Source organism: Schistocerca gregaria, chromosome 1 (assembly GCF_023897955.1).
Source record: "Schistocerca gregaria isolate iqSchGreg1 chromosome 1, iqSchGreg1.2, whole genome shotgun sequence".
In the NCBI taxonomy this organism is placed as follows: Eukaryota; Metazoa; Arthropoda; class Insecta; order Orthoptera; family Acrididae; genus Schistocerca; species Schistocerca gregaria.
Window position 1 is genome coordinate 711,413,087 of NC_064920.1, and position 15,470 is coordinate 711,428,556.

The 15,470-nt window shown below is 48.6% G+C and overlaps 1 protein-coding gene across 2 annotated transcripts in view; it reads right to left on the reverse strand.

The window, feature by feature from the left end:
* Positions 1 to 15,470, reverse strand: part of LOC126365939 (LON peptidase N-terminal domain and RING finger protein 3) — a 173,042-nt gene that overhangs the window by 19,972 nt on the left and 137,600 nt on the right. For both annotated transcript variants that reach the window (XM_050008727.1, XM_050008718.1), the window contains exon 2: positions 586 to 704. In XM_050008727.1, the coding sequence (XP_049864684.1) occupies positions 586 to 704 (119 nt within the window). The remainder of the gene's footprint in view (positions 1 to 585; positions 705 to 15,470) is intronic.

The following is a 15,470-nucleotide window of genomic DNA, read 5'->3' on the forward strand; positions in this document are numbered from 1 at the left end:
TAGCAATAATTAGCATAACAAAGTAAGACAAAGCAAAGATGATGTTCTTGACAGGAAATGCTCAATATGTCCACCATCATTCCTCAACAATAGCTGTAGTCGAGGAATAATGTTGACAACAGCACTGTAAAACATGTCCGGAGTTATGGTGAGGCATTGGCGTCGGATGTTGTCTTTTAGCGTCCCTAGAGATGTCGACCGATCACGATACACTTGCGAATTCAGGTAACCCCAAAGCCTATAATCGCACGGACTGAGGTCTGGGGACCTGGGAGGCCAAGCTTGACGAAAGTGGCGGCTGAGCACACGATCGTCACCAAACGACGCGCGCAAGAGATCTTTCACGCGTCTAGCAATACTTTGCTTTCTTTTTCGGTTCTAATAAAATCCCATGCCATTGTCAATTTTTACCTCTCTATGTACATTATTACGTGGTTTATTAAGTTTTCAAAGTTACTCTAACTTTTTGATCACCCGGCACTTCGCTTCTTCATTCGAGGCGGAGTGGGCTGAAGGAAAGGTTGGGACTCGTGGTGGTTGGACGGGGGAAGGAGGTGACGTCAGCAGTTGGGCGGTTGCGCCTACCTTGGGCCAGGACGGCCGCAGCCGGACGACGGCGTCCGCATCGGCCAGCGCCTCGGGCAGCCGGTGCAGCCGCAGCAGCGCGTGCGACCTGTTGCTCAGCACCAGGTGGTTGTGCGGCGCTGCAACACACGTCACACCACACTGCGTCACACGGCGCCAGCACTGCAACGTGACAGCTTACAGCTAGCGTCACACACACACACACACACACACACACACACACACACACACACACAAAATCGGTCTTACAAGTCTACATCTACATTTACACTCCGCAAGCCACCCAACGGTGTGTGGCGGAAGGCACTTTACGTGCCACTGTCATTAACTCCCTTTCCTGTTCCACCCACGTATGGTTCGCGGGAAGAACTACTACCGGAAAGCCTCCGTGCGGGCTCGAATCTCGCAAATTTTACATTCGTGATCTCCTCGGGATGTATAAGTAGGGGGAAGCAATATATTCGATACCTCATCCAGAAACGCACCCTCTCGAAAACTGGACAGCAAGCTACACCGCGATGCAAATCGCCTCTTGAAGAGTCTGCCACTCGAATTTGCTAAACATCTCCGTTAACAGTATCACGCTTACCAAATAACCCTGTGACGAAACGCGCCACTCTTCTTTGGATCTATCTCCTCTGTCAACCCGACCTGGTACGGATTCCACACTGATGAGCAATACTCAAGTATAGGCCGAACGAGCGTTTTGTAAGCCACCTCCTTTGTTGGACTACATTTTCTAAGGACTCTTCCAATGAATCTCAACCTGCCACCCGCCTTACCAACAATTAATTTTATACGATCATTCCACTTCAAATCGTTCCGTACGCATACTCCCAGATATTTTACAGAAGTAACTGCTACCAGTGTTTGTTCCGCTATCATATAATCGTACAATAAAGGATCCTTTCTGTGTATTCGCAATACATTACATTTGTCTATGTTACGGGTCAGTAGGTTTTTTTGTGCAGGCGGTGCCCCACAGCGCATAAATACACTGAAGAAAAAAATCACAACATGAAGAAGTAGTTCTCCGACACCTGCAGCAGCAGTCTGAGCAGAAGTTGGCATCACAATCACACAACGCACTGTTACAAATCTGTTACTTCAAGGATAGCTCCGAGACAGACGCCCCGTATCGTGCGTTCGAGTGAATCTAGTGGTGTCAAGCGAGAGCTCACTGGATGGTAGCATGGTGGACTGTTGTGTTTACTGATGACAGATGGTTCTGCCTCACTGCCGTGTGTTGCACACAAGAAGGCCAGTTGAGCGCCTGCAACCAACCTGTCTACGTGCTAGACATACTGGTCTTACAGTTGGAGTTATAGTCTGGGGTGCGATTTCGTATGACAGCAGGAGCACTCTCGTCCTGGTTATCCCACCACCCTGACTGCAAATTTGTACGTCAGTCTGGTGATACCACCTGCGCGGCTGCCATTCATGAACGGCATTCCATGGGGTATTTTTCAACAGGATAACGCTCGCCCACATACCCCTGTTGTAACCCAATATGCAGCGACCAGTGCGTTCTTTTAAGGTGATGACTCACATTTCGTTCAGCCATGTTACCTTTCTGTCAGTAACAAACTGGGATCAGGGCGCTACTGGACAATTTCTGCGCGGAACGGGTAAGGAACAGATGACGTCCAATTTTTTGTGTTTTTCACTGTTTCAGATTGGTGCCGGTGAAAGAGATGAAGTCATGTTGTAGCATTAGTGAAACGGAACGTGTGTGTTCCCTGCAATGTGACGTGGTGACGGACAAGTGACGGCGCTAACTGCCGACTCGCATGCCACTGGCGTTGCGCGGGTTGCCTCCTTCTCGCCGACCAGGCGATACTCATCCCTCCCTGTCCTTCCTCGTACTATATTGCGTCTGCTGAGGTGGAGTTCGCCACAGTGCTTGTCGACATACAGTCTGAAGAAGTTCACTACATGTAATTGTTAACCTACTCTGCATAGTGACTGATCAGTCGCAGACCAGGAAATTTCTGTCCATATTCAGTACAGTGGCTTCATCGTGCGTTCTCAAGCTACTATATTTTTTGGACAAAATCCGTGTCAGGAGGAGGAAGCTTCTCCGTAGGTTTACTACACGGCCAGCATTCATGACTGTTGGCCAGCAGGCAGCGAGTATAAGGTCTGCTTTAAGTCGTTTGATTGCGAAAGGTCTGTTGATTCCCGACATTCAGAAGAAATTAGCATTAATTGCTCGTTTGATACCCAGCGATGGGCAGTGGGAGGAGAGAGAGAGAGAGAGAGAGAGAGAGAGAGAGAGAGAGAGAGAGAGAGAGAGAGAGCGCAGAGAAGGACTAAAGCGTCGTCAAATGAAATGTGTGTGAAATCTTATGGGACTTAACTGCTAAGGTCATCAGTCGCTAAGCTTACACACTACTTAACCTAAATTATCCTAAGGACAAACACACACACCCATGCCCGAGGGAGAACTCGAACCTCCGCCGGGACCAGCCGCACAGTCCAGTCTTAGACCGCTGGGCAACGTCGTCAAGAGCGTGATTAAAGAGCAAGAACGATGGAAGAGGAGTGCTCTCTGTGCTATGTGGGGAACTGAGGTTAGTGTTCGAATAAAATTATCTGTTCAGTTTGAAGAGTATTACTTTTTCAATTTGTAATGTATTACATTATGATTTGACGTTCTAAGTATCCTAACAATGATTGCAGCACGCGACTCTGTTCTAATACGACATAATGTTCTTCACTGTTAGCATGTTCTACAAGACTGGATACATCTGTAACTGAGCTGCTTCATATAGTATCGGCTCACAAAAAGGTACTCCAAACTCTTGGCAGAGATGCGGCATGCAGGCGTGTGTTATAATAACTGTGAATTTTCACAGCAAATAAGCACGACTCTTGCGGGTAATTAAAAGGCACTGCGAGGTTAAGTTCGTATCACGCGTGCTTACAGCGTGACCAAGACTTCAACTTGTCACGTCAGCTACCGGCAGGAGCCCTACCTGGCCAGCGCAGGTAGCACTCACATAATATTACAAGGAAAGTAGCACAGGAGCTGTTGCCCGGAAACCTATAAGGCAAACAAACTAGCGGTGAACGGCGTCTGCATTGAAGCTGGCGCGATAGACAAAGTAAACTTAAGAATAAGTGTTAATCGGTGTGACACAAAATTTATGGAACTCAATATCCAACAGTCTTTGTCAACTTGAAGGGAAAAACGTGGCTGTCATATGCGATGTACGAAATCTACTGCCGTTACGCTGCAGTAGCTTATGGCCAAGAGAGTGGGGGGGGGGGGGGGGGGACGCTCCTTTGTACCGGTCTCTCTTCTTCAGCGTAGTCAAAGTGCTCGTGAAAACATGTACGCCGTGCATTGTCTGGCAGCAGTTAATTTTCTCCCTGTAATAGAATGGTAATGTCACATTCGACTTGACGGCGCGCCTTCCTTGGCGGTAAGCAGATAAGTAGAACGGAGCTGCGCGATTGTTCGACGAGGGAAGCTGAGGCCAGCCGTGGCAGCCACCCCCACTTCCTCCCCCGGCATCGCGCCCGGAGGAGTAGACCAACATCGCCGCTGGCGACTCGCGCCCCGCTTATTACGTAACAGCACTGACGCACGCGCTCTTTGTCTGGTGCTGGCGGCGACTGCTAACGTCTCGTATCCTCTGCGCTGTTGCTTCCGCTTCTATTTTCGAAAAGGGGCGTTGCTTCGAAACCCTGCCAACCCTGGTGTTTCGCGTGAAGCTTCTGTCAAACAATCTCTGGTTTCTCTTCCTTGTTCGTCCGAGAAAGTGGCTGTTGGTGCCAAATGAATCCAACGTGGATTAGTTGCTCTGCGGTGCTCAGTTTTCTTAACTAACGTCACGTCATATGATGTCAATACTCTTAAAACAACAGGTAGCAGTCCCTATGCATTGTGCTTTTACTTTTTCTTCTGTCGTGAACTTACCGTACTTAGTTTCATGTTTCGTGGATCATTTTACACGATGGATCGTAATGACTTGGAACGAGTCACTTTACATTCTGGGCGTAAATTAATTTGAACATACGGTTACATTCTGAACATTTCAAAGGTTTTTTTTATCAAAAAGAAAAAAAATATGCAGATGTGAGTTAGCAAGTGCTACCCACCACGTTTTACATATTACAGTAACAGAAATTCTTCTACGGAGTAGAAGGCATAGTCAAGGACAAACTTTTACAGTTTGTTTTCAGATTTTACTTTGCTGTGTCACACATTTTATATCATTGAACAGGTAATCAAAAATTTCTGTCGCAGCACAGTACCCCGTTTCTCTGCGAAAGATAACCTTCCGACCACGGGATAATCGGGAATAAGTTAGTGTGGTATTTCCGGCCACTTCCAACTTCCCAAGTTTTTTTTTTTTTTTAACTTTATTCGATAGACCAATTACGATTTTAAGAGAACATTTTAGAATTTGTAAAACTGTAAATTTTACATTCTGGGTGATTGACTATGACTGGCTACGTGAAACTAAGTAAGAATAGGATAAAATAATTATGCTTGTATTCCAGTCTCACCGGTTTTAATTACATTAGTGTCAGAGTGCTTTAGCAATCGCTATCTGGTCTTATTACTAAGAAACAAACGCGTGCTCCCTAGTTCTGGATCGTAGGTCGGTAGAAGTCAGCCGACAAGCCCCGTTCTTGTTTTGTGTCCAGCCACTGTCAGCCTCAGCTACCTAATACAGAACCTCACGCCACTCCGAAGTGATTCTTGTACCGTGTTGTATTGTCTCGCAAACTGATACACCTCCTGACGAGTTCAACGGGATCAAATGACTCTGAGCACTATGGGACTTGACATCTGAGGCCATCAGTCTCCTAGACTTAGAAATACTTAAACCCAATTAACCTAAAGACATGACACACATCCATGCCCGAGGTAGGATTCGAACCTGCGACCGTAGCAGCAGCGCGGCTCCAGACTGAAGCGCCTAGAACCGCTAGGCATCGGCGACCGGCTCCTGACGACTGAGGGAGCGCTTCTTGGCCAGTCACTGGCTTTTTCCACTCTTCGGAGAAGCGCAAAGGGCGCTACTTCACGGAGTGGAGCTAGCAAAGTAATTAATAATGTCGCTGGAACTTGCGAGCAGGAGAGCAAAAATGAAGATCTGCTCCACCCTGTCCCTCACGCGATGATACGGACAGTAAGGTTTCAGCACACTGAGAAGAATTTGCATTTTTTGCAACGATAATCCCGGGAAATCGACAGAAACTCCCAACAGAAAGATGCTAATTTCAGTTTAAATTTTTCAGTTCCACAGTGCTATGAAACTATCTTGCCTTCGGCCCGAATTACTTTAAAATCGTCATTTTCTTCGTGTGTGTAAAAGCAGCACTATCTACTGCACTGCTTCCCGTACGAGGAGAGGGCGCCAAGAGTGGGCCAGACTTATTGGAAATACATATATGGTGGTGTAGATTAGGATCCGAGGCATCATACATTGCAATCATTTATTCTGGTGGGTCCTCGACTGCGAGTAATCAACGAATAAAGAAGTGATTTGGAAATATTAGCGAAAAGCACCATTACACAGCACGAAACTATCGAGTTCCATTTCACGCGTCCTGTAAGTTTTCGTTGCGCCCCTGTTTCCACTTTTACTTTCGCAGGCGCGCAGTATGTAGCACATGATAGCTGGTAGGACGGCACCGTCCACACCGTGCCTATGCAGCCGTCTTAACAGTGGAATGTCGTTTCCGATTACACGAACGTAAGGACAACGCTACTCCCAGTCCCTGAACGCAGAAAATCGCCGATCCGGCCGGGGAATCGAACGAGGTCCCCTTCGCTGGGCAATCTGGCTAGCTGATGGCGCAGCTACAGAGGCGGATCGAAACAGCGCTTCGAGCATAAATGGCGTGACTTTGTGACGTGAGAACGGCTTGGTTCCCCCTGCACCGTCCCTAATGCCTCGGCAGCGGAGTTGGCTTCCTCCGCTCGCCGTATAGTCTCAGAAGTCTATCACTTCCTTGTGAAGAGACTATAGGGCAGCGTGCAGTGAGCCGTTGTGAAACGCGCGCGCGGCCAGTGGGTCTGTGGGAGTGTTTACAAAGCGGTGTCGCGCGAGCGTGTGCTGCGTCAGCGGTGGCAGGCGGCGGCCGAGTCGTCGACCTGCCGTGCAGCGATCAGCCGCGCCGCCCCGTGCCATGCCGCCCACGCTACGTGGGAGCCGCGCCAGCGCGAGCGCAGACCTACAATGGCCGCCCACAACGCGCCGCCCACACCGTTCGGCTTTGTCGTTCGTTTTTCTTGTTGGTCGCCCGTCCGCCCCCCCCCCCCTCCCTTCCTCCTCCTCCTCCTCCTCCTCCTCCTCCTCCAGCGACCGCCACAGCTGCTGCGGACCTCTGAATTATGCGCCGTTGACTCAATTTATAGTTACCCTTGTCCCTTTTCCTTCTGTTGCGTTTGTAACTAATTACCTACAACAGGACGTGAACAAAGTGCCCCAGGTTAATTTGAAGCCGGCCGGAGTGGCCGAGCGGTTCTAGGCGCTACAGTCTGGAACCGCGTAACCCCTACGGTCGCAGGTTCGAATCCACATGGATGTGTGTGATGTCCTTAGGTTAGTTAGGTTTAAGTAGTTCTAAGTTCTCGGGGACTGATGACCTCAGAAGTTTAGTCCCACAGTGCTCAGAGCCATTTGAACCATTTTTTGTAATTTGAAGCGAGACGCCCGATAGATTCGCAACGTATACACTCTAAAGTCTAAACTCTTCTCTCCCCTGTCCACACACTAGTACAAAGAACCCAATCTGGCACCAGTTTCCTCATGTCAGTCGAACGAAACTTCGACAATTGTTAACTGATTACACGTATTTTGATTACTCTCCCTTCAGAAAAATAGAATGTCTTATAACTCCGTCCTCTACATATTTTAGAGGTGTTACACAATCATAAGTGTGACTTAATTTTAGTGTGAAACAATAACAAAATATTATGTGAGAAGCTGTATGCTGTATACTTGGCTACTTTCGCAAAAATTGTTTCTACAAAAATACCTTAACAGCCCATTTTGTTCTTCATGACACTGTCTTCAGCACTACAGCTGATAGTGCAACACTAGTTTTTCATCGGCAAGTGGTGCGCGAGCTTGTGTGTCTGTGTGTGTGTGTGTGTGTGTGTGTGTGTGTGTGTGTGAGAGAGAGAGAGAGAGAGAGAGAGAGAGAGAGAGAGAGAGAGAGAGAGACAGAGACAGAGACAGCAGAGACAGCAGAGACAGAGCGAGAGTCAATTTGTGATGTATTACTTAATGAAACGGCACTGTTTATTTCCGATTTCTGTCATGTGTGTGAAATCTTATGGGACTTAACTGCTAAAGTCATCAGTCCCTAAACTTACACACTACTTAACCTAAATTATCCGAAGGACAAACACACACACACACACCCATGCCCAAGGCAGGACTCGAACCTCCGCCGGGACCAGCCGCATAGTCCATGAGTGCAGCGCCCAAGAGCGCACGGCTTTCTGATTTCGTTCCCCGTCGCCAGCTACGCGTTTTGTTTCCCAACGCTGGTGTTTGCGTCCCAATGCGTTTCCATGGACGTACTCCACTACAATCGATATACCGAGCAGAGTGCCGCAGCACGAAGTCACTAGACAATCTATTCAGGAGAAGGGCGATTCAAAAATGGTTAAAATGGCTCTGAGCACTATGGGACTCAACTTCTGAGATCATTAGTCCCCTAGAACTTAGAACTAGTTAAACCTAACCAACCTAAGGACATCACACACATCCATGCCCGAGGCAGGATTTGAACCTGCGACCGTAGCGGTCTCGCGGTTCCAGACTGCAGCGGCTAGAACCGCACGTCCACATCGGCCGACAATGGCGATTCAAATCCCCGTCCTGCCACCCAGATTTACGTTCTCTGTGGTTCCCTAACTAGCTTTAAAGCCTTAAGACAAATGCTAGATGGTTCCCATGAGAAGATCATGGCCTATTTCATTTCCTCTCCTTCGCTGCTCCGAACTTGTGCCCCGTACCTAATAAGCTACTCATCGTTGGGAGAATGAAGCCTAACTTACCTCTCCACCTCCCTTTCCTCCGTTTATGAGGGATAGGGTAGCCTGCGAGACGTTAGTGAACTTTGAGTTTGTGAGCCTTGTTTACTGGAAGCCGCACATTCCGACTCCTTTACTTTGGCCGCGCCGCCCTCTGCAGCGGACAGAATTTATTTCCGGCCGCGGCGTCGCGCGGTGCGATGCGGCCCGCTGGACTATTCCTGGAGCGGCTGAGGCTCGTTACGAGAGCCGCCGACTTGCACGCACGGTCTGGTGACACCCACGCGCTTCCTTTTGAGAACCGTCTTCAGTTCACGCAACAGCCCCTACACTCTGCAACGCTGCGACATTCTTCTCTGTGTTGGGGTGACATTGTTCAATGCGGGTACGTACCCATGCAGTGAAGTCTGCAGTCCGCACGGTGAAATAAGATCTCTAACAGTCGACGTGTGCTAGACTCGACAACTTCACGCATCTTCCAGAATTAATCAGAAACGGTATTACGTAAACGTCTTTGCGGCAGCACCTCAGTGTTGCTGCATCCCTGTAGATGACTATTGTTTACAGGTACGTAGCTTCGGTACCACCAGCAGCAGCCTTCGTAGTTGAAAGCCGGTAACAGAGCTGTTCTTTCACCATTCCAAGCATAAAAGCTTACAGTGCACCGGTAAGAGCTGCCTTAATTGACCGGCAATTCTGGCACAGTGCCCTGGAACAAATGATGAGAGTGGAAAATTCCATATTTATCTCTTGCACAACTTGTAATGGACGTTATTAGCGAACTCCTTTGTAACTATACCTTTTTTGCACAACAATAAACCAACTTTGTTGGTTTCTGTAACATGTAAATATGTGCGTCTCAAGAACGGACACACACAAACACCCGACGCATAGCTTAACAATGTAATGAGAATTATCTGTGATACACTAACATCAACCCCCATCCAATGGCTCCCCTCATTGACCACATTCCCTTCCATTGGCTTCGACGGAAAGCAGTTCTCCGTGACGCAACCCGCAGCTCCCTCTCCATCCAGCGGCCGTTACCCTACAAAGAAACCGGCTTCGATCGAGAAACTATTCGGGGTAAGAGCCATCGAACTGCACACGTCTCAATTAAACTTAACCCGACTTATGGGAACGACACTGGACAGGGAATTGCCCTCCCCATTGCCATAACTTGCCCTGCGTAAGAAAGAGACCCTCTGCCTTCTTCCTGTCCCACAGAACATTGACAACGATTAACAGAGTACGCACCAATCACGGTACAAGTGCGGAGTCTCTTCACACGTGGGTTAAGTCTCCACCTCCAAAATCCGACAGTGGCGGAGGCAGGCAAAACGTTCCTCACATTGTAACAGAGTGTCTCAACATGGCATGTCATAGAATGTTCGATGAATTCCTGATGGCAACGAAGGACGTAACTGATCTTACGTCTGCAAATTACATGTGTTATTGTATGTATTATATTTAATACAGTGCTTAAAAAGCCATACGATAAATAAAGATTTTTTTAAAACAAGAAACACTGTATGTTCTTTAAAGGGGCACTTCCTAACTTACTTCAGACTGACACAAAACAGAATTCAGAAATGGTTCTCGCCAGTACAGATGTGCTGCTGTAAATTCTCGACGCTGACTCACTTCTCCTACAACAGCGCTACCAGAACACGCGCGACGAGCATTAACGAATACGTACCACTACGGCCAACATGATGGCATCATGTGGTTGGTGCGTGCATAGCTCTGATAGGTAATTATGGAGTTGGCTGCTGTGTATGTATTGTTGTGGATAATTACGAAATGAAAGAAGCGTGTCACGGGGAAAGTGTGTGCCAGCACAAAGAGGTTCACTGTGGAAATTCCGAGCATGTATTTCGAAACAAAGACGGCAACGCGTCATTCTGTCTTATATATGTCTCGCGAAATGATGTCGACAAGAAATTCACAACGGAGGTTTAATGACAATCGTTCCCATCCATGCGCCAAATGCGAATAGAGCTACAAGGACGGACGTGCTAGTGGTGCCGCAAACATCCTCCGCCACACAGCGTAATGTAGCTTGCACAGTACAGTACAGTACAGACATGAAGTGTACGCCTCCGCATCTCCTCCTCTTGCTGGACAATCTGCTTCCAATGCTAGGATTCGTGTTTCTTCTTGGTAGTCGATAGTCACGACACAAGCGTGATTTAAGGAGGCAGTAGGCGCATATTCGTATTAATGGTTAGAGGAATGCATTCAAAGGTACAGATCTATTTAGCTTCTTGAACGTGTCGGGTTTTACACCTACCAAAGAGAATTTGAGGGAATTGTTACACTTCTGCTTTCATCTCAAGAAATCTCCTGCGAAAAGCCATCGTTTGCTAGTGGAAGCGTATGTGAGAGATACTTCCGATTACTGTTTGTTTCGGCCCATGTACGATAGCCTTTCTGAACAACAATTCACATCTTTTAACGATCTCGAAAACTGGTTCGATGAGTGGATCACCTCAAAAAGAAACTGAATTTCTTTAGTTGCGGAATCCACACGCTATCCGAGAAGCGGTATAAGGCCGTAGGCCCCGAGGACACTACTTTCAGTAAGTTATTTTACAACATTCTGTTAAAATAAACGTGCGTCTTTCCGTCCAACAGTCCACCGGTTAGCCGTGCTATTTCAAGCGCCTCTTCCGGGACAGGAAGGTGCGCCGGCCGCAGACCGAACCCGCCTGGCGGATTAACGACGAGGGTCGGTATGCCAGCCAGCTTCGGTGTAGTTTTTAGGCGGTTTCCCACAGCCGACTAAGTGAATTCGGCGTGGTACCCAAGTCCCACCTCAGGTACACGATTCACAAACATTTAGAGACCTTACGCACACTTTCATATCAATAACACTACACGCTAACAGTTTGGGTACGCATATTCCGTCCAGAAGGAGGGGGGCGTAAAGGGGTGGCGACCGGAAGGGCATCCGGCCACCGTTTAAACTAATCACACCACATCCGTTAATAACCATGCCGACCCTCTGCAAGCGTAGGACAGAGGCACGAAGAAAAAAGAAAAGGTGTTTTCTGTCCCAAAAGAGCGAGAATTAATTCAAGTACCCAGTAGGAAGGAAGATGAAAGTTTAACGTCCCGTCGAGTACAAGGTTATTAGGGACGCAGCTCAAGCTCGGGTTAGAGAAGGACGGGGAGCAGGGTTGCCAGGTGTCTGGATTTAGCCGGACATGTCAAGCTTTTTACGGTCATGTCCGGCCAAATGTACAGAAGTCCGGCCTTTACAGCATCTGTTAGGTTTTGTTTAGCGATGTAGTAGGGAAACCACAACTAAGGTCTGTAACAAGCTGATCACGTAAGCACAATGAACAAGTATAATAGGACTGAGCACTTAGATGTTATCATAGCTGTCAAATTATAAGGCTGTTTACTTTTTTTTTAGTTCCGCTTTTAGGACAAAATATCCAGCTACATATAGCGCTGTATCCCGTTTTCCTGGTTTTGGACCTGGCAATCCTAACAGGGAAGGAAATCGGTCGTGCCTTTGAAAGGAACCATTCCAGCATTTGTCTTAAGCGATTTAGGGAACTGAGAGAAAACCTGAGCCTGGATAGCCGCACGAGGATTTGAACCGCCGTCCTACCGGGTGCGATACCTGTGTCCTAAACAATGCGTCACTTCGCTAGTTGATATGTTGATGTTTTTGCATGTCGATGGCTTCGTTAAATTTGTAACTGTTGCATTGATTGGCCAAGTGTTAATTGGATCATCGCCTGTAATAGTGCAGCTGTTTCAAAACCAAGTGAGAGAAGGAGACGATATGATAGAACAGAATAATCTGACAGCCTGCGACGTTGAGCAGCTCGGAGCGCCGACACACAAAGGGGCGACGTTGCGCGCTGCTCGAGTCACTGTGAGCTCCGCCCACAGGTGGCTGGAGTGACGTGCTCGCCTCGCCTTCCTGTCCGGAGGACTCCAATGTGACGAAGCCGTGTGTGTGTACGTGAGCGCGCGTGCGGCTGCGTGCCGGCGCGGAATGTGGTGAGTCACGGCGCGGACACGGCCCAGCCCAGCCAGTGTCGATGCACGCGGCGGGCCTGCCGGGCGTTACGCAAGCGGCCCAGACAAGCCGGCTGCCAATTATCAGCCGAGGGCTCTAGGTGTCAGGCCAGTGTGTGTGTGGCCGCAGGGAACCCTGTGTCTCGACAACGGCGACGCTGCACGCGACTGAAGGGACCGCCCCTAGTAGGATGTGTCTAATATTCCTCCGGTATTGACAGAGGATGCGCTACCCAGGGGTGCACCGCTCGCAGGCACCAGCTCCAGACAGGCGCCGGAGGCTGAGCACACCGTCCATCACTCAGTTATCTATGACTTTGTACACAAAGATACTGTACTACCTGTTGCGCCAACACCTTCCCTAGCAGCTCTCACGACCCGTGGCCAGGTTGGTCAGCATGCTGGCTGTGGAATTCCGCTGCCAGGGTTGGGATATTCTGAGGTGGCACGGTGCATTACAACAGGCCGGTGTAGTGCCGAGCGGGGTTGCGTTGTTTCGCACCATGACCCCTGCGCCTAGGTCCTTACGTGAGAAGAGGCGTCGACCGGCCATAAGGAGCCGTTACATAAAGTCACAGACGAGGTATGCGCCATCTTGAGAAGTGCGTACAGTCTGCAAAATACTGAACAGGTCGTTGATGGAAAAGTCACTAAATGAATGCAAAATGATTTTATTAATCTTTAACAGATGCCTGATGATGGCAAATGTCGAAACGCCTAATATTATATTAATGAACTCATTTTGCACTCACTCAGTGACTGTTCCCTGAACAACCTACTCAACGTTTTGCAGACGGCACATGTCGTACAAAATTTGTCAAATACTCGCCGCCCGGGCCTAGCATTATGTGCGTCCAAATGCAGCCAATGCCGAGAGATACTCCTTGCCAACCGTCGACCTGATGTGGGACACGCAGCACCGTTTACAACTAGCCGCCGCCCCCTCTTGCTGCTGGCGTACTGGCTCCCAGGCTTGACAGTTCCGAGCGCGAGTCACCCCACTGGGGTCTCCTCCGTGCTGTCATCGACCGGTCCTGGGCGCCGCACGGAGTCCTGGGTTCACAGCCCGCGCCTCGCATGTGGCGTACTGCCGCTAGCTGCTGCCTTCCGGCGCTCTCGCGCTTCGCAGTCGGCGGAACGCCTGACGCGGCCTACGCTGCCAGATCGCTGACGCGGCGACTCCGCCTGTCCGCCGCTTTGTGTAATGCTGCGGCGGGCACTGCCGCCCGGGGTCGACGCACACCACAGCGGCGCTGCGTGCAGCTACTCAACGCGTTCTTGCTACACAAAATATGTTGCTGATCTGACTGCACGTCTGATTCCACGACAGCCGAGGAACTGGTCCTTCCCACTCCTCGCCCTGCCCATCAACCTACGACGGCACCTCCACTACTGGTATATCCTGGCACAATAACAACTGGCGCCAGAGTGTACCAACCCGTAACATGATGCTGTTACACATATCCAGGGTGATTCAAAATGCCTGTTACGGGTCTCGAGGGCCTGTGAACGGGACACAGTACACGGTTTTCATAAGGAACCCATGTCCGGGAATGAACCGTTTGGATCTAAAATCAGTTTGAAGCTTGGATCAGTTTCAAACCTCCCGCTTCACGGCACGCTCACGAAGTGAGAAGAGAACGCCGGGTCAGTCTGTTGTCATGACATCACATAACACCTTCGCCCGACAACAACTGCTGCGACAAATTGGTACGCTCAAAATTAGGACGGTTGGCTCTGAGGCTCTACGGACGCGCAAAACTCGGCTTAAAAAACTACGTCCTCCGTCAAGCAGGAAACAACTCCAAGACAAGTGATCGAAACAATGCCCATACTATCTCCTCCTACAGCACACAGCTCAGGGCTCATTGTCTCCTCTGTGTGCGTACCGTGGAGTGGGAGATTTGAAAGTGATCCAGTCCTCAAACTGATTTTAAATCCAAAAGGTACATTTCCGAACATACGTTCTTTATCGAAACTTCATCCACTATGTCCCCTCCACAAACCTTAGAAACCTTTAACAAGCATTTTGAATCATTCTGTACATGTAATCCAACTCATCCGTTTCATATATGATGGGCGTCTGAACACTTGTGACTCTCATGTTCAATTGACCCTTCCTTTAAGCTTTGCTGACGCTGGAAATATCCGTGTTCTGTGTTACCTACAGCCTCCTGTTTCGTTCGGAGAGGATAGGAAACGCCTTTTGGGACAGGCTAACCAAAACCGGCGCCGGGCAACAACCCCCGACACAGCTGCCGTCGACAGGGTAAAACGACGACCCGGAGGAGAGAACATTTCCATCTCTCCTACCGATGTCGCTGCCACTCATATACTGCTCTCGAAGGCGCGAATGAAATAATAAAAATTACCTCAGGCTCACGTTGTCAAAGTACACTAATCAGTAATTTCCCTCCGATTAGTAGTGTAACATATACCTTCCGAAATATTATGAATTCGCTTTACCTATGTTGTTAGCCAGAATATGAATTCTTGCCAACTCTGACATGACTCGCTGGTCACTAATGAATATTATAAAATTAATTATGGCCACAGTAGAACTCATCTGTAGTTTTCGGATGAATACAGTCGATTTAATAACGAAGTACCTGTATACTTTATTGCAATAAAATTGATTGCCTGTTCGCCTAACAAGTCATGTACACGTCCTTATGACATTTCTTTCAGTTCAGAGGATATGAATAACTGAATGAATTCACGGTCATTGATGAGATTTCAAAATAATTTCAGAAACAATATTGTATAATCTAATAAGACCTTATCTGGAACGGCAGTTACAGAGACAAAAATATAAGGCTCATTAATTACGGCGACCAGA